Raw genomic sequence first — 20,376 nt, 5'->3', positions numbered from 1 at the left:
TGGGTTACCAGATACTCATTTCTTATAAATTATTACAGAGTTATTAAAGTATTAAAGAATGATTGATTTTATGGCCGATTTTATTCCTAACTCAGTGAAATTAGTATTTTTTTTGTTACTTTGGATTTCGATTTTAATTATAAACTATCGATGTTAAATTGTTAATCGCAACACTGAAAAGCAAATGTCATTTGTTAGATTTTTAGAGGTGAATGCACTGCTCGAGTTTTCTTGAAAATTAAAGAATTTCCAAAGAATCTTGATAATATGGAGATATTCAGTGTTTATTTGTAGGTTCTAGAGTGAAAACCCTGTTTGAAGTGGTGAGGTGTGGAGTGTGAGGTTGAAAGTGGTGTAAACTCATCAATAAGCACTCCCTGATGTACTGAAGTCAGGAAGGCGCTGGTCCCAACTTCCATACGCTGGTTTTCACCGTAATATGCGCTAAAGGATGTTCTTGCGCCGCTGCCAAATATTCTATTGTAAGCAGCAATTCCAATAATATGTTTATCTTTAATCAATAATTCTACTGATAAAATAATTTTGTAAATATTTACACGTTTACCATCTTTTTCTAGTGTACTTACGAGATTTAGTACTAATTACAATATTATTTTAGTAGTTTTATAATCCTACAGATTTTGTAAATGATAGATTTTGTAGTACAATGTGAAATTTGTGTTAAAACACATTATGATCTAAATTCTAAACCTAAAAAAAAAAGTACATGCACTACAACACATTAGATTGGCTTTCATCTCTAAGACTTGGCTGAAGTATCTATTCTTATAAACAGGAGTTACCCTGACCCTTTGGCCTGACCCATTGTGGTGGACATCAGGACCTGATATAGCAATATTGCCACTCTAGACAAAGATAAATTTTGCTGCCCTTTACATTCACCAAAAATCCTTTTATTTTATCTCTCATTTATTTATTGTTCCTTATTTTTAATAATGTTACTAAAATATAATACAAAACACTATTAAAAATTTTTTATATACTTATTGAATAAGTAAATTTTGCTGTATAAACTAATGATTTTAAACTTATTTCGTGTTTGTTCATTATGAATGTTATATAAACGGGTACATACCACAATAAAACAACGAGATTTTTAACCCAGTTGCATGGATCGTGGTCACGACGGGACTGAAGTTGCGAGATGAGAAGTGAAGTCAGCTGTTAGCACAATTCTACCACCGGGTTCCACTCGCTGGCTAGTTTGAAACCATCTTTCCACGGACCGCCACTATATACCCCGAGTAGTTTGAGAAGCCATTGAAATTCAAAAATACAATAATTGCAATGGGGAAGATGGTTTCAAACTAGCCAGCGAGTGGAACCCGGTGGTAGAATTGTGCAAACCAAGAGGGCGCCGCGATACGCATAATAACAAAAGCGATGTCGTGAGTGTGGTTTGCCTAAACAGCCAAAAACGCGATGGTGTTGAAAAAAGAACAAGAAAGAGGGTAGATTGATTCTGCCCCTAACAGCTGACTTCACTTCTCATCTCGCAACTTCAGTCCCGTCTTGACCATATCCATGCAACTGGGTCGAAATACCGACAATAAAAATCTCGTCTTTTTATCAAATGTATGTACCCGTTTAAATAACATTCATAAATTTTGCTGCACTTTCTCCGGAATTTGAGTCTCCACTCAGAATGAGAGGAGTTAGGCCAATAATCCACCACACTGGCCCAATGCGGATTGGCAGACTTCACACACACAGAGGATGAAGATAATTTACTGGTATGCAGGTTTCCTCACGATGTTTTCCTTCACCGATTGAGACACGTGATATTTAATTTCTTAAAATGCACACAACAGAAAAGTTGGAGGTGCATGCCCTGAACCGGATTCGAACCCACACTCTCTAGAATCGGAGGCAGAGGTCATATCCACTGGGCTATCACTGCTCAAAATCTGTTTAATTAGTTTATAATAATAATAATAATAATAATAAGCCCTTTATTCTGTGTTAAGAAATTACAATTATATATACAATACATTTTGTTTTCATTTTTTTAAAGAATATCTCTTAACATAGTGTGCCTTTCGGCATAGGCCTCCTCCAGCGACTTCCACTGCTCTCTCTCTAATGCGACCCTTCTCCACTTTGGACCTGCTGTGAGCTTTAAGTCATCCTCCCATCTAATGAACTGTTTACCCCGATTCCTTCTGCCATCTCTAGGGTACCATTCCGTCACCAGTCTGCTCCACTTCCCCGTAGTGTCCCTTAGCATGTGGCCTGTCCATCGCCACTTTTGCTGGTCGACACGAGTTAAAACATCGGTGACCCCAGATTTAGTTCGAAGGTCAGTGTTTCTTACCCTATCCTTTTTCTTGTGGCCAGTCATGCTCCTCTCCATGGATCGTTGGCACCTGGCCAGTTTAGCCCTTTGAGCCATGGTGAGCGCCCAGGTTTCACAGCCATATGTTAGGCATGGCAAGATACACGTGTTGAAGGCCTTCCTCTTAATTACCATGCTCAGTTCCTTGGATTTCATTATCTCCTTCAGGGACCAATATCTTTTCCAGCCAACGGCAATTCTCGTGCTGATTTCTTTTGTCATTTGGTCCCTGAAGGTAACAACTTGTCCAAGGTATGTGTATTCTTGCACATACAATAATGGGTTGTTATCAATGCCGATGTTGACCTCAGTACTGTTCGTCATTAGTTTGGTCTTCTTTGTGTTCATTTTGAGTCCGATTTTAATGCTCTCTTCATGTAGATTCGAAACCATGCACCCGAGTTTGATTGGATCTTCTTCAAATAGTACGAGGTCATCTGCGAATCTGAGATGGTTAAGTTTTTTACCATTAACATTGATTCCGAAGTCTTCCCATTCTAAGTTGCGGAATACGCTTTCCAACACGGCTGAAAACAGTTTGGGGGATAAAGGGTCCCCTTGTCTGACACCTCTTTCAATTTTAAACTCGTTTCCTAAGCTTTCTAGTTGGATTTTAGCTTTATTGTTGTTATAAATCATATTTATGATGTCAATGTATGCTGCGGGTACTCCTTGCTGATCTAAACTGTCTAAGAGGGATTCATGGCTTATACTGTCGAAGGCTTTGGCGTAGTCGATAAACGCTATGTATATTTTTTTGTTATGCTCCGTGTATTTTTCGAGTATTTGTTTGACAGTGTGGATGTGGTCGATTGTAGAAAATCCTTTTCTGAAGCCCGCTTGTTCCACTGGCTGTTGTTCGTCCAGAGTTTTAGTGATTCTTGCAAGTATTATCTTCGCAAATACTTTGTACACATTAGACATCAGACTGATTGGCCTGTAGTTTTCCAAGTCGTTTTTATCACCCTTTTTATGCAGTAGAATAATGTGGGATTTGGTCCATTGCTCTGGAATTTTGCATTTTATTATGATTTCGTTGAATAGTTTTGTAAGGATAGGAACCAATTCTTCCATTGTACCCTTTAGCAACTCGTTTGCTATTCTATCCGGCCCTGGAGATCTTTCTGCTTTTTGGCTTTTTATTGACTTCTCAACCTCGCATTGTAATATTTCAGGTATTGGTTCCTCAGGGTTTACCCTACATACGGTACATATATCTACAACGTGTATTTCCGGTTTAATTAGTTTAACGGTCTTCAAAAAAGGAGGAGGTTATCAATTCATCAGAATCTGTTTTTGTTTAAATGTTTTAGAAGAATTTCAAACATTTCCACATTGAATTTATTCTGCTTTGTACAGAAGAGAGATGTCGTAGAGTTTTGCATTGTTCACTTTGAGCTTGTCATCACAGAGCGGGTCGGTGAGTCGGTGGACGCCATGTCAGGCGCGGCGGCGCTGGGCGGGCTGGGCGGCTCGCTGGAGGACAAGGACTGCGACCTGTTATGCCCGGTGTGCTTCGAGCTCATCGACGAGGCGTACGTCACGCGTTGCGGGCACTCGTTCTGCCATGCGTGCGTTGCGCGCGCCGTGGAACTGCACCGGCGGTGTCCAAAATGCGGTGCGGCGCTCGCAGGTCGCGACCACTATTTCCCCAACCTGCTGCTGAACGAGCTGGTGGCGCGGCGCCGGCTCGCGCGACCGGCAGCGCCCGCAGCTCCCGCCGCTGAGCGGCTGCGCGCGTTGCTGGCGGCTGAGGCGCGCCATCTGCCGCTGCCTGCTGTGCAGGTAGGTTTGATATGGTTGGAGAATCAGGAATTGTTTTCGTATTTTGCGTCTTGTCCTATGTCCAGTGATTTAGGCTATATTTTTTTTATTCAATGACAAGTTTCTTGACTGGGACTCGAACAAGAACTCACTTGATGTTAAGTGATGATGCATGTCCCAGCTTTCTAAAACTTGTTAATTTTGTAACAAAATAAATTAACAACAAATGACTTGAATTCCCACATGTAATGTACCCACGTACAACAGCCAATCACATGGTGAAGTGCAGAAATGGCCCAAAAGAAAGGAAAAATGAGACTAACCTCCAGATTCATATTTGAAGACAATATTTAGCAAGACACATACTTGCTCAGAAATATTATCAGTTTTGTAAAGCTCAAATAAAAAAAAAACTATTAAAGTAATCTTTTTAACAAAACAACTGAAACAACTTTAAAGATTCTCTTGAATTTGCAAGATTTTAATTAACGATGAATGAAAAACCCACGACTGATGCACGTCACTTCCCCGCACGCACGATTTCACACCCGCAGTCTGAAAGTCACTACCCGCAGATGTAACTTTGGCTACTGCAGGGCTTGCTGGACGTGCTGGCGCGCCGCAAGCGGCTCCTGGAGGCGGAGTCCGCGGCGGCGCACCACCGGCTGCTGCACGAGTTCCTGGCGCAGCTGCTGCGGCACCGCACCCACCAGCTGGAGCAGCTGGCGCGCGAGGCGGCGCTGGTGCGGCGCGACCTGGACCACGTGGCCGGCGTGCTGCGCGAGCTGCAGGGCGCGGAGCCCGACCCGCCGGCGCTGGCGGAGCTGGCTGACGTGCCGGCCGGCACAGGTCAGAGATTTCATTATCATCCACAGATTACTCAATAATAGGCAGATGGAGCACACGGAACACGACAATGTCGTACCCGTAACAAATACAAAATTCAAAAACGAATACATTCTCGAGTCAGTACGACACGAAGCGTCGCATCAGTAACTTTCAATATTATTCAAGAAAAATGGCGTCTTGTGTTTATAAATTTTATTCACAAAAGCTAAAGAAATAAGATGGACCAATAAAAAATACTCCTTTTTTATTGATTATTATATTATTTGTTGTTAGTGTTAAATTTTGATATACAAATAATGAAAAAAGTTTGTATATGCAGATGTCGAGGAGACGCGTGACGTTTGTTTTTTTTATGGGTTGCACCGGCTTTACACATTACTTGTAAAAACTCATTCTGGTTCCTCTGTGTTATCATTATATCAATGATGAAGCCAATGGACTTCCACTGCAGGACATAAGCCTTGCAGTCCCAAACATCACGATACTGAGCTGCCTGCATCCAGCGAATGACTGCGACTCGCTTGATGTCGTCAGTGCACCTGGTGGAGGTCAGCCAACACTGCGCTTTGTAGTGCGGGGTCGCCATTCCAGCACCTTGGGACCCCAACGTCTATTGGCTCTTCGAACTATGTGCCCCGCCCATAGCCACTTCAGCTTCGCAATTCGGTGACTTTGCGGTTCTTCTGCGGTTCTCCTCATTTCTGACTCGATCACGCAGAGATACTCCTAACATAGCTCGTTCCATCGCCCGCTGTGTGACTCTGAGCCTTCTTATGAGGCCCATAGTTAGCGACCAAGTCTCGGAACCATAGGTCATCACTGGCAACACGCACTGTTCGAAGACTTTTGTCTTCAGGCACTGAGGAACCTGAGGTTGTATAGAAAATTATATATCTTGAACATGGCCATTTTGTTTTTCGTTATGTTGTTTAATTTACTTTCAATTAGTTAAAAATGGTTATGGCGCTCACGTCATAAAATTCGCGCGTCAATCGCTCCGTGCTTTTCACTCACGTGAAAGTCATAATTCGGCGTCTCGTTTGCGCTTCGAATTTTATCCATATCGTACCGACGCGCTGCGCGCTCTTAAGATCCATAAATGACGGATATATTGCTGGACATACATAAAAAAAGCATACATATAACCGAACGTAGAACCTCCTCCTTTTTGGAAGTCTGTTAATAAAATCGTTGGTACAGACGCAGACGAAGAGGAGAGCTTCGCATCGGGCGCTCCCGGGGGCGACGCCCTGGCGGCGCGCTGGCGAAGGCTGGCGGCTCACTTCGACGACTTCGTGCAGTGCTACTTCGCACACCGCGCTGACGAGTTATATTTCCCGGGATCGAGGTGAATACATTGCCACATGAAACCATAAGTTCAAAGTTTTTATTATACGCAATTATATAGAAAAGTCGTATTATAGTGTTTATTTTATTTGATACACTTCAGCTAGTACACAGTACATGTTATAAGAGAAAGTATACATTAATCGTGGACAATGTGTCCAGCCACTTCGAAGTGTATAGAGAGAGACGAGACGAATATCTTAGCATTCCATGGATTCACCGTGCGGGTGCCGGGTCCATCGCGTGGTAGAGAGAAAAACTCCGAGCAGAGTCCCGGACTTGTGACTACAGGATGTAGGGTTAAGGAGTTCCTTGACGATCGATCAACACTCCCCTTCTCTGCTCGTGTTGTTCTCCCTGCCGCCAAATTTGATAAGATCCTATTAGAGCAGCTTTGGATACTCGTTCTAATATAGAACTAGCTGCACTTCTAGAGAGGCCAAGGTCTTTAAGCAAGTTAGAGAGATTTTTCTGGTAATCCTCTCGCACCTACTTCTACGGCGTACAGACTAACTACATAGCCATTTTTAGTTAGTTCATTTGTTAGGTCATAATATTTATTCACTTTTATACTGTGGTCCTTCGTAATGTTAGTCTCCCACGGCACAGTAAGCTCTACAAGTACTATTCGCTTTGTTTGTTTGGACAAAAGGAAAATGTCTGGTCTAGATCTCGAAATAACGACATCCGCTGGGATTTTATAATGCGTCTCATACATATCCATTAATAAAGTCCAATCAGGTGCAGAACCTAGGATTGAGTAAGACTTACTAGATGATTTTGTTATTGAATCTGCTTTGACGAAGTTAAGTTGTCTTTTATTTGTAGTCAATTCATAGACTACTTTTATCCCGGAAAAATCGACGTCCGCTAGTTGGAAAAAATCGGTATTGATTTTGATTTTTTTTTTCCAAGTGCACCCACACCCACCCCAGCACCAGAAGCACCGCGCTGTGAATCACCAGCGCCCGCTCCCGCTGGTGGGGCTGCTCACGCCGACCCGGTGCCGCAGCAGGGCTCCCCGCGCGCACCCAGCGCCGGCGACCAGCGCGCACCGGACTGCGGCGCGCCAGCTGCAGCCGCTGAACACGCGGGAGCTCCGCCCCCGGAGCGCCACGGAGGCTTGGAGGCCTTCCGAGCTGATCTGGCGGCCTTCACCCGGTATAGGGCGCTGCGGCCTCTCGCTACGTTGTCGTACTGCAGCGACGCCATCAACTACTCCACCATCGTGTCCACTATAGAATTTGATAAGGATGATGAGTTCTTCGCTATCGCTGGCGTCACCAAGCGGATCAAGGTACGTTGTACATTTTAATTATATATATCTTGGAAATCAGTAAATGTGATTTAGAAAATTACAGATTTTTAAAAAAAAAATCCCTAAGTATTCTATGTCCTTCTTCTGGTTCTAAGTTACCTCTCCACCAATTTTCAGCCAAGTCGGTTCTACCGTTTTTGAGTTAAGACTGTCTGTTATATATATATATATATAGATTTTAAATATCGTTAGATTATAATCTATCTCGCAATATTGTAAGCTGTCGAAAGATTGTGTACTGAAATTGATTTATGTTAAAAAAAAAAGTGTGTGTCAGCTCCGACGCACGGATGGAGTTTACTCTTTTCAATAGCAACGCCTGAAAAGTGAAAGGTGCGCAAGCGAGGTGCAGCGCTGCGTGCGCGCCCGCCAACAGCGTGCACGTGCGTGCGGACGCGCTAGGCATGTGAACGCTGTTGGCGGCAGCGCACGGTGAAAGGTGCGCAGAATAGGTTGCGCACAAAAAAGGTAACGCTATGCGTTCATCGAATTTTACTGCCCATATTTTTTTCATAACGGAGGCTATATATGAAAAATCTATTCTTAAGGAGTGAACTCCAATAAGTTATGAAATGACATGCGTTACGTTTTTTGTGCGCAACCTATTCTGCGCACCTTTCACCGTGCGCTGCCGCCAACAGCGTGCACATACGTGCGCACCCATGTGCACGCTGTAGGCGGGTGCGCACATCGCGGCCTGCTGCACCTCGGTTGCGCACCTTTCACTTTTAAGGCGCGAGTATTGAGACGTGCTTCGGGGTAACTTTTTGTTTCTTTTTAACATGCACACTTTTTTTTGTTGGTAAACAGTGCACATCGAGTAGGGCTTTAGTAATACTTATGTTAAAGAAGACTAAATGTATAGAATTGTAAAATAACTAATAGACTTTATAATATACTTCACATTATATATTTTACTCTTACAATGATATTATCATTAAAATAAATTAGAAAGTTGCGCACTAAAGGTGCGCACCAAAAACGTGACACTTTTTCGTTAGTTCAGTTGGTTTTACCCCTCGGATTTTTCTCATACCGGGCGCCTTATATATAAAAATCGATTCTTAAGGAGTAAACTCCAATAAACTCCAAAAACTTCAATATCAATATCAATGGTGGAATTTTGAAAAATTTTGATTGACATTATGTTTAATTTTTTTTTTGTAATACACATGTTTACAAATGTAATACATACATTTACAAATGTGATGAATGACTTGCTATATAAATTTTCAATCCCTGTTTCACCCTTTTCCGATTTAATTTTCGCAACTAAAAGTATCCTAAAATGTCTCAAAACTGCTAAATGAAATGGAACTTTCTTTTGAATTCATTTAGTAGTTTCAGCGTGATGCCCAGTCAACATTACATACAGACAGACAAAAAATAAAATATTTTTGGCATCAGTATCGATTTTATAATGCCCTCTAACAAAAAATTTATAAATATTGTCAATGCACAAAAGGACATGTCCCAATTTTGTATGGAGGCTGGGCCTTTATTCCGAGTGTCAACTAAGCAGAACAAATTATTTTTATCTTAAAAGAACGTAATATATGGAGCTACAATAAAAAAATTTTTGGAACACGCATTTTATTTTTTAATTACATAAAATGTAATTTTTTCATTACCTGGCAACATTAATTAAGACTTTTTATCATGGCAACATTGCTCGTAACTCACACCCTGACATATTTGTCAGTGATATTCGCGTAGTCGCGTTTGTGGCGTTTCTAAAGCAATTTAGGGGTTTTTTGTTTGTTTAATGCTGTCTATGATTTAATGTTTCTTTTTAACTTGTGTCTTATTGACATTTGACAATATTACATGACATTGACAGCTTACACCGGATATGAATTCAATTCCAGGTGTATTTATTGGCTGTTTTGAACACTTTTACTGTATTGTAAAAAAAATATTTATCTTCTTTTGTTCGTTCGTTAATATTTAGGTTCCATAAATTATGAAAATTATATTCTCAACAGCACTTTGTATCTCTTATACGTAAAGAATACTATAATGACTTATTTTGGGACATGTAATTTTACTTGTTTCAGTTTTATTATAAATGTAGATATATTTGACGAATATTCTTTAAAAAAAAATACAAAAAAAAAATTGTATTCGCAGGTATTCGAGTTCGGCGCGGTGGTGCGCGACGCGGTGGACGTGCACTACCCGTGCGCGGAGATGCAGTGCGCGCACAAGATCAGCTGCGTCTCCTGGAACAACTACCACAAGCACGTGCTCGCCTCCAGCGACTACGAGGGCACCGTCTCCGTGTGGGACGTGGGCGCCGCCGTGCGCACGCGCGCGCTGCAGGAGCACGACAAGCGCGCGTGGTCAGTGCACTTCAACCGCGCTGACGTGCGTTTATTGGCATCGGGGGGCGACGACGCGCGCGTGAAACTGTGGGCGCTCAACCAGGAGCGGTCCGTGGCCACTCTCGAAGCGAAATTCAACGTGTGCTGTGTGCGTTTCAACCCGAGGAGCTCCGCGCATTTGGCGTTCGGCTCCGCTGACCACGCCGTCCACTACTACGATTTGCGTGCGCCTCGTGCGCCTTTAGCTGTGTTCCGTGATCACCGCAAAGCGGTGTCGTATGTGCAGTTTTTGGATGCGCACACATTAGTGTCAGCGTCCACTGATTCTCAGTTGAAGTTGTGGCGTGTGGAGTCGCCGCGCTGCGTGCGCTCGTTTAGTGGTCACGCTAATGAGAAGAACTTTGTGGGCTTGGCCACTGATGGGCGGTATGTTGCGTGCGGTTCGGAGAACAATGCCTTGTATGTTTACTATTCGGGGTTGTCGCGACCGTTGTTGGCGCATCGGTTTGATGCTGTGCGAGGGTTTCTGGAGCGCGAGAGAAAGGATGAGGAGCCGCCAGAGTTTGTGTCGGCGGTGTGCTGGCGCCGCGCTGCGGATCGACCAGCTCTCTTGGCTGCTAACAGTCAGGGCACCATCAAGGTGCTGGAGCTGGTCTAAAACATCAGTGTGACGATGGATTGTCTGATATGTCCCGAAATGGAGACTGACCATTTTGGGCCCTCTGGGGTGTTTTTTTTTTAATATTGACTTCAATTTGAGTAATTTTTTGAAAAGTCACGAAATGGAAACTGACCATTTTGGTCTCTTTTTGAAAACTAACATCAGTTGACAAAGAATTTTCTAAAAAGTCTCGTAAAGGACATTTTGAAATGTCGACACCAATTGGCAGTGAATTTTCTGAAAAGTCATGTACACACTTTAGTGTCAGCGTCCACTGATTCTCAGTTGAAGTTGTGGCGTGTGGAGTCGCCGCGATGTGTGCGCTCCTTTAGTGGTCACGCTAATGAGAAGAACTTTGTGACATTTTGAAATGTTGACACCATTTGACGGTGAATTTTCTGAAAAGTCACTGATAGGCGGTATGTTGCGTGTGGTGTGGTCTTCTTTAATCCCCAACGCAAAAAAGGATGACTGTCAGTGTTTCTGTCTGTGTAATCTTAGCTCTCAAATGCCACCATCAAGGTGCTGGAGCTGGTGTAGGGCGTCAGTGTGGCGATGGATTGTCTGATATGTCTCGAAATGGAGGCTGACCATTTTGGGTATGAAATATTGACATCAGTTGACGATGAATTTTCTGAAAAGTCTCGAAAAGAAGATCATATTGGGGCCCTTTTTTAAAAAATTGACATCAGTTGATAAAGAAGTTTCTGAAAAATCTCGAAAAAGAGACTGACCATGTAGTTAGTTAGTGGCTGTTACAGAAATAACTAAATGACGAAAAATCCTTCATCACTAATTTTAAAATTTGTGTGCAAGTGTGTTTGTCACTTTACGCATCAACTATTAAGTTGAGTTGGCTGTTTGATATGGAAATAGATCTTACCGTGGATTAACACATAGGCATTGTTTATTCTGAAACTCCATTTTTCCCGTGGAATTTGTGATAACCAGAATTTTTAGCGAAAACAATCGCCAATGTTTTCTATCACCAAAAACTATGGATTGACAACTATTGACTGATAACTTTTGAGGGAGGGTAAACACTATCTTGTCTTAAGTTATCGCTTCTGTCAAGCATCCTAAAATACACACTTTTTTTGTTTTAAAAATTAAACCAGTCTAAAACTGGTATTATTACTTATTAAATGACACTAATTTGAACTTTGTAACGGTTCATTCGTCACATCTGGGCCCAACCCAAAAATGGTGTCTCCAAATCTTAACCCGTTGACAGTGCTGCTGTCGAGTTGTTAAAAAAAAATGAATGTTGTGATGCGCTTTATAGTTGTGTAATTGTGATGTAGAGAAGCCCCGGATGATGCCAGCCTGTTGGTTTGAATTGAATGAAAGAGTGCATTAATAGGCTAGTTGACACATATTAAATTTAATTTACAATATTAATTTGTAATAAGTAGCGCCCGGATAAATATTTATTAAAAAATCTATTATGTACATAAAAAATCGAAAATATGGAAAAAATATGGAGTGTAAAATAAGAAAACTTTTCATTATTATGCATTGTTTTTTTTTTTTCAAAAAATAAAGAACACTTTTATTCAACTTCCATTACAATTACCAATTAATACAATGTAATAAGGCTAATTATTAAATTGGTTGCAATACATAATGACGCGCTTATTTAAAATCAAAATTAAAACTTTGATAATTTAAAGATTTGGTCTTGAATTTTTTTATTTCAGTAATTGTGTAAGCCGTCTGTATCCTCCTCAAAAATTTGGCACAGAATTTTTTTAATTTTTTTTAGAAATTATCAAACGAAATACTATTCAATAGGAATGTAAATTTCATGTATTTTTGTGAATATATGGATGATTGTGACTTAACCTTGAAATATGGAAAAATATGGAAAATAAAAGTTGGTTTTTCACAATCTAAATATGATTATCGATGTAAAAAACTGATTCTAGGCCGAAAATCTCGTAAATTAAAAATATGTATTTACATATTAATTCGGGCCCTAGTAATAAGGGTGCGAAATAAATCGATATTAAGTAATATAAGTTAAGAATTTCTTATAAAACTTAATCATCGATCTCCTATTAAAAAGTGCATGCACAATCAGCGACCAAAAAACGTCCCCACTCAATGAGTGCCAAACACAACTTCTTGGCACTCAATTCTAGTAGCCGCATTTGCAAATTCAATCTTAAACTCAATACTTAAGGTTGAATTTGCACTGAATGTGGGATTTTATTGAATATTGGACTATATTTAAAGGTATAGGTACTTTAGTATTATTTTCTTTACCAATAATTCTCAAACTGTCAAAGCAAAATTGGCCAGTTTTTAAGTGAAATTATGTAGAAAATTTCACTTAAAAACTGGCTAATTTTGCTTTGAAAGTTTTTGGCAGATTGTGCGTCCTTTTATTATAAGAGGTCAATGTATATAACTTAAGGATTTCTTATAGAACTTAATTTGAAATTAATGTATTTTTTTTTTAATTTTCCAAACGTCGTAAAACGCTGACGTCCATTTTGTGACGTCACAATGTTACTTGTGCTAAAGGAATAAACGTCAAACTGATTAATACCTAGTGATTTCGTTTGCTTCGTGACAGTTGGTTTAGTGTTTACGTGACGTCATGAAACGATATAGAACATCATGGTCACCAGCGTTTTGGCTCGTATTTTTTTAAAAAAAATTTAAAAATAGAATTTTTTTTATGTATTCACGTCACAAAAAAATTTGGATGATTTTTTTAAACTATTTAAGACCATTCTAAAAATAGTGTCAACTAGCATATTACGTGTGATCTTCAGAGTAACTGCGTGATTTTAAATCGTTTCACAAGACTATGCGCGGTCTAGATAAATACAAGTCTCTGTCGATCGGCCCTGGCGAAAATGTACAATAGAATAAAACGTGTGATATAAATTGTTCTCATTGTAAATCGTTGTCATATGTGGTCAAAGTTATTATAGCGTATCGAGCAGCCAACAATACAGTATACTAAATATTGATACGCGTATAATCACCCAATTATAAGGGGGGAGGGGTCTATTGATTCGACGAATATCACCCAATCATAGGGGGGGGGGGGTTATTGATTCGACGAATATCATGTAATTGCCCCCCCCCTCAACCTGTTATTGTCAAACACCCACTGTCGATTATTGACAAAGTAGGTATCACCCAATTTAACAAGGGCAGTGTGTGGTAGAACAGTACTGGGGGGGGGGCATAGCAGCGTGGGACAGGAGCGAGCTTGTATCCTTCCTTGTTAATAATAATAATAATAATAATTTATTTATTTGCTATAAACATGGGTTATACATATGGTTATGGTTAATAAAATTAAACATACATTTCGATCCGAACATGTTTTGCCGTTACAGGCGTGCAAAATATTTATGAAACGTAGTGTTAATAGAGCATATTATACTATATTATGCTACAAAAGAGAAATAACATTCCAAAAAAAAAACAATGAATTATTATCCAAAATTTTAGTTGAAACAAGTCTTTACAGATATAAATATTTGCATCTATTAATTTATTAAAAATATAATTTCTGAATTCAATAAATGTCATATCTTTGACCTTTTCGGGTAAATAGTTAAAAAATTTTACCACCACATACATTGTTCTTGTAAACACTCATTTTTTGTAACGGTACTTCTAGTTTATGTTTCTGCCTATCGTATAAATATTTTAGATATAAATCATTATGTTTTTTTACAAAAATACACATTTCGTGTATGTACAACGCTGGTAAGGGCAAAATCATTTTTCTTTTAAATAATTACACCACAGAAAACATATGGTTACACATAGACAAGTGAGCGGTGCCGCTCCGACGTCGCAACGCATTTACCCCTCCCCGCCCGTCTTGGTGGTAGTCCGGTGCGGCGCCAGAGCGTATCGTGTGACATACCACCTCAGACCAATTATAGAAGGACCAGTATCGTACCCAAAGTCACGAAGAAAACGGTCTGCCATTGTCTGAGGATAACGATCATACATTTGGTACATATCATAAACTAAACTAGAAGTTTTCCTTAACACCATTCTACTACAAAAAAGGTACTTTTACGAAGCTCTTTAACGGACGAACACGATAACAACTATGAAACATCGATACCATAGAGACAGTCTTTATAATCGCACTAGCGGACGCCCGCGACTTCGTCTGCGTAAAATTCGATGTCAATTTTACTACTACCCCCTAACCTAACCTACCCTACCCCTACCATACCCCTACCCTATCACTACCCCAACCCTACCACTGCCCCAACCCTACCCCTACCCTACCCCTACCTTACCTATACCCTACCCCAATCCTACCCGTACCCTCCCCGTACCCTATCCCTTTCCTACCCCTATCCCACCCGTACCCCTATCTCACGCCTATCCTACCCCTACCCTGCCACTTCCCTATCCTACCCGTACCTCTACCCTACCACTACCCTACCTCTACCCCGACCCTACCACTACCCTAAAACCGGCCCTAAACCTACCCTACCCCTACACTACCCCTACGCTTCCCTACCCGTACCCTAACCTACCCTGTAACTTCTCTATCTTACTCCTACCCTTAGCAAAATCGGTCCAGTCCTTCGAGAGTGGTGGTATGACCAAGAGAAATAGAGACTTCTATGCTTATAATATAAAGAGGTAAAGTTCGTGTGGTTGTAGGAGGTAATCTCTGGATCTACTGGACCGATTTGGAAAATTGTTTTACCAATAGAAAGCTACGTTATTTGCGAGTGTCCAAGGCTATGTTTGATCCCCATATTCACACGGGAACGGGAACTACGTAAATGAAAGCGCCGGGCGTCATATAGTAAAATTTCTGCGTCTTTTAGAAATTTTGTATTATCTCCGAAACTATTTAAGTAATTAACATACTGTAAAGGGCAAATCTTATCTCCATAATACCCTTGTGATTATTAAATAATTTATTTTAATAAGGATTAAAGTTTAGTTGTATAAATAATGACGTAAACCTAAGTATATAAAATTAATAATTTTTAAAACACAAAAGGCCTTTTTTCTTCTATATATCAGCTAATATATAGAAGATAGATATATGGTGTCGCGGACTTTTTTGTAGAACTTTTAAAGATACATAAAGTCTCCATATATTAATTTCAATTTTACACAATAGTTAAGGCAGCGCATGCGAATAAGTCTGTATAAGAGGATTTTCAGTCCGACCTGTATGACAAAAACTGTAATAACTCGGCTAATATATATGATACCAATATAAAATATAACCTATAGCACTCCCCGATAACGTAGCATTCTACTGGTGAAAGAATTTTTAAAATCGGACCAGTAGTTCCGAAGATTACCCCATTTAAAAAATGTGACAAACTTACAAACTTTACCTCTTTATAATATTAGTATAGATAGTATAGATTACGTATGTATATCTTTTACAAAATTAAGTTAACACAAAACACTATAATTACACTTACTAAGTTTTAATTAATTTATATACACAACAATCGAAATAATACCATAAAACGAAATAATAACTAATTACACGAAATACGTATGACGAAAGTCGAAACGAAACGAATAAAATAAAATTACAAATTATTTATTTGAATTTAAAGTTTAAACCTGATTACCTGAACCTGGTCCTGAACCTAAACAAAGAAAGTACGACGTATCTAAACTATAAATTAAAACTTAAAGTATGTCATGTCTCTATCTCTAATCTCTATTTCTAAATCTAAAAAGCAAATACATAAATAGACAGAGTCAGACAAACAGTACCTAGCTAACTTTAACTACCTACGTGGTACGTGATTAACATCGACTTGCCAAAATCTAAGTAAATTTTTCACCACTAACACCAATGTATGAACAATCAATTTCGATCATCATGTAGTCGGCATAAATCTCCCTAGCGCCGTACAAAAATATGGTGTTTTTGCTCAACGCCATCTATTGGTAAATGGATAAAACGCCTACATAGAGTTTATTAACCAAAAATGCTGATCCCTATAAAATACGTAGAAACCTATAGAGGAAGGTTCAACTTAATTTGGCGGTTGGCGCTTAAACATAAGCGGCATTTCGCCTTTTAGAAATTTTGTATTTTCTCCGAAACTATTTAACTAATTAACATACTATAAAGGGCAAATCTTATCTCCATAACATCCTTGTGATTATTAAATAATTTATTTTGATAAGGATTTAAGTTAAGTAGCATAAATAATGACGCAAACCTAAGTATATAAAATTAATAATTTTCAAAACACAAAAGGTACTATATCTGCTAATGTATAGAAGATAGGTATATGGTGTCGCGGACTTTTTTGTAGAACTTTTAAAGATACATAAAGCCTCCATACATTAATTTCAATTTTACACAATGGTTAAGGCAGCGCATGCGAATAAGTCTGCCTAAGAGGATTTTCGGTCCGACCTGTATGACAAAAACTGTGATAACTCGGCTAATATATATGATACCAATATAAAATATAGCCTATAGCACTCCCCGATAATGTAGCATTCTACTGGTGAAAGAATTTTTAAAATCGGACCAGTAGTTCCGAAGATTACCCCATTTAAAAAATGTGACAAACTTACAAACTTACAAACTTTACCTCTTTATAATATTAGTATAGATTAGATCATTGATTTAAACTATCGTCAGTGTTATTCATATTAATTGATTATGAAACACGGCTAGCGTTAGTTCGGTTTGCTTACAAGAAGACGAGTCTAATGAAGATGACATTAATGAACCATCGGAGATTGTAACGGAACCTTCACTCCCCACCACTCAACACCCCTCCGCGCGCGCAATGCGTGCAGCAGTGCGTCGCGCAGCCGCTTCGCAGGTTGGATCGTGCCGCAATGCAAGAACCAGCTCATGACTAAGGGCCCCGTATAGGTTCGAAACTAGTCGGGCATACATAATATCACGTGAGTTTTAGCCGTGTTTCATAATCAATTAATATAGATCTTACATGATCATATACCTACTTTGACAGAAAAGTAATGTCTAGCGAGGCAGGTCCTGTAGAATAATTGGTCTGAGCATACCACAGATATTTCTATGTAAGACAATAAGATGCGGTGACACCTCTCCGGCGCCTGTATATACTGTTTTGTTGGCTGTACCATACTTTTTTGAAAAATAAATCTTTTTTATTAGCTCTTAAGAGAAAATGATTATATATAGAAATTATAGAGCATCTATGTCGTGATTTAAATATTTGAAATTATAGATTTTTATTCGGTTCGACGAATTTCTTTTTTTAATAATAATTAATTATTAAAGCATAATAGTAATAATAGATGTTATTTTAGAACTCCATTCTGAGTGAAGGTGTGAACACACTTGACAAATGTGTTTTTGCGGTTTTTTTTAATTTTAAGTGTGTTTGCGCCTTAATAAGGAATTTTTGTAAACCTCACAAACGCTCTCACGCATAGCCTAAAAATGGGGATGATGACAAGGTTTAAATAAATCGATTTTTATGATACATTCGGGTAAATAAGGTCAATGTTAATTAATTTATACTAAAAAAGCAAAGAATGTTTGGATATTTGCAAAATAAATAAGATTATAAAATTTCAAAATCTATCATTTTTTTATCGTAATTAGATAAAAATTCATACAGTTTTAGCTTCCTTACATTAAATGTGACATTTTTCAATAAATGAACTATAAACAAACGCACAAATGACAAAGATATTAGTGATTTTGTTTGAAAACCCATACAAATCTAACGATCAGCGAGCCAACGACGTCACTAGTTCGTGCCATTTTGTATGGGGCGTTTTTCAGGGATCCGCGGCAGCGCCGCAAATCTGACCCTTTAAATCCCTGTAGCTCCGAAAGTAATGATCGCAGATACCCTGTTACTTTTACAAAATTGCTTTACTATTAGCATACTCCTAATTTATATACAATTTAAAAAACTGTCATCATCCCTATTGCTGCATAACAATTTTTTTTCTCGTGTCTTTGTAATTAACTAACTCATGCATAAAAAACAAAGATTGTCTGGATGTTTGTAAAATAAACAAAATTATAAAAAATTAAAATCTATCAAAATGTTATTAAATGAAAAATCATACATTTTTAGCTTCATTACATTGAATGTGACATTTTTCATTATATACTCTTTAATATGACGCGAGTAAATTAAAGTGGGCGGATAATTGTGCCTCTAAGTATATGAAGTGTAAACGTAAACGCACAAATAACAGAGATATTAGTAATTTTGTTTGAATGTCCATACAAATCTAACGATTATTATGACCTACAACTTCATTCCTTCGTCACTAATGTCAATGTTATCCTAAAAATTTAATAAAAATATTCGATTTTATTTAATTAAAAACATATTGGGAAAATATATAAATTAAAAATGAACTCTATGCGTCAGTGTGGTTTGGAGGTTTGGCTAATATTGTCACAGCTCAAAATAGTCCACGTATATTTTTTGTAATATTTAGTAATTATAATTAATAAATGTTTATATATATAGAGGATGTTTTGCAAAGTTACAAGTTGTAATATTTATGACAAGTACACAAGTACGACCACCCTGTATAAATGTGTAAATAGAGCTTTTGATTTTGATTTTTGTTTTTTTTTACCCTCACCCTGGGCGTAGCGAGGTATGGGCAGGGGGGGCTCCCCTTCTCCCTCCGAATTCGATGGAAAGTTCTCACTTTTAACGACAGTCTCTACTGCCATTTTTTTTGCATGTAACCAAAATACTAACTATACTCAGAGGCACAATTATCTGCCCACTTTAATATACTCGCGGGCGGATAATTGTCTCTGAGTATATTATGGCATTAAAGTATTGGAGGGGAGTTTAGTTTATTCAGTTTTACGGTAGAATTGAATTCTAAATAATATTTTTTCTTTAAATGTATTTAAATAGAATATAATTGAACTGTGTGTCTGTGATTACGTAATAAATGCCAAAATTTAAATAAAAAACTGCTATTTATTGATCCCTACTCTAGTGCCCGCCTGCACTACAATATTTCGTAAAATTTTTGGTGGTTTTTTTATAAATCCAACTGAACCATGATTTCTCCGAAATAAAAAGTAACATGTTCTGTATTGCTACTGTCATGGAGTATTTGCTGCTTATTTCAATTTATGTACTGAAGTGTGGCCACATTCTGCCCCAATTTGTAATCTACGTGTGTTGTTACGTACGTAATTAATAGTTATACAACTTGCTCTTTTTTTAAATACCTAGTGTTTAAACTGAATTATTGAAGTGTTACATTTTATTTTGTCCCTTTAATAATAACCATTAACCAGTAATAAAAATTATAATATAAACGAAAACATAGGTATATACGTGAAATTTTTGCCACCGAAACACAAATGAGCAAGTGACGTCATTCATAAAGGCTACGTTTCACTTGGGGTTTTTTGCTACAGAAAGTTGTATTTTTATGTAGATACCTATGCATAATTATTTTAAATAAAAATGTGATTCGATATTCTAGGCATCTAAACTGCTTGGTGGACTGACGACATCAAGCGAGTCGCAGGGATTCGTGGATGCAGGTGGCTCAGTATCGTGATGTTTGGAAGTCCCTACAAAAGGCCTATGTCCTGCAGTGGACGTCCATCGGCTGATATGATGATGACTCAGACCAATTATTGTATAGGACCTGCCTCGCTAGATGTTACTTTTCTGTCAAAGTATATGATCAACGATCTAATGCGATTGTAAAAACTGTCTCTATAGTATCGATGTTTTATAGTTGTAATCGTGTTCGTCGGTTAAAGAGC

The 20,376-nt window shown here is 38.6% G+C and overlaps 1 protein-coding gene across 1 annotated transcript; it reads left to right on the top strand.

Moving 5' to 3' along the window:
• Nucleotides 1–186: 186 nt before the first annotated feature.
• Nucleotides 187–19,194, top strand: LOC112052948 (E3 ubiquitin-protein ligase COP1). The gene is made up of 6 exons (XM_024092199.2): nt 187–482; nt 3,768–4,141; nt 4,717–4,969; nt 6,170–6,317; nt 7,232–7,613; nt 9,765–19,194. The coding sequence occupies exons 2-6, from the start codon at nt 3,794–3,796 to the stop codon at nt 10,614–10,616; spliced, it is 1,983 nt and encodes a 660-aa protein (XP_023947967.1). The 5' UTR covers nt 187–482; nt 3,768–3,793; the 3' UTR covers nt 10,617–19,194.
• The last annotated feature ends 1,182 nt before the right edge of the window (nt 19,195–20,376 follow it).

This window comes from Bicyclus anynana, chromosome 26 (genome assembly GCF_947172395.1).
Source record: "Bicyclus anynana chromosome 26, ilBicAnyn1.1, whole genome shotgun sequence".
NCBI lineage: Eukaryota > Metazoa > Arthropoda > Insecta > Lepidoptera > Nymphalidae > Bicyclus > Bicyclus anynana.
This window is presented reverse-complemented; position numbering and strand designations above follow the sequence as displayed.

Coding starts and splice junctions, on each gene's coding strand:
- LOC112052948 (XM_024092199.2), top strand. CDS start 3,794: ATGTCAGGCGCGGCGGCGCTGGGCGGGCTGGGCGGCTCGCTGGAGGAC. Junction 4,142..4,716: donor TGCCGCTGCCTGCTGTGCAG/GTAGGTTTGATA, acceptor TGGCTACTGCAG/GGCTTGCTGGACGTGCTGGC. Junction 4,970..6,169: donor TGACGTGCCGGCCGGCACAG/GTCAGAGATTTC, acceptor TCGTTGGTACAG/ACGCAGACGAAGAGGAGAGC.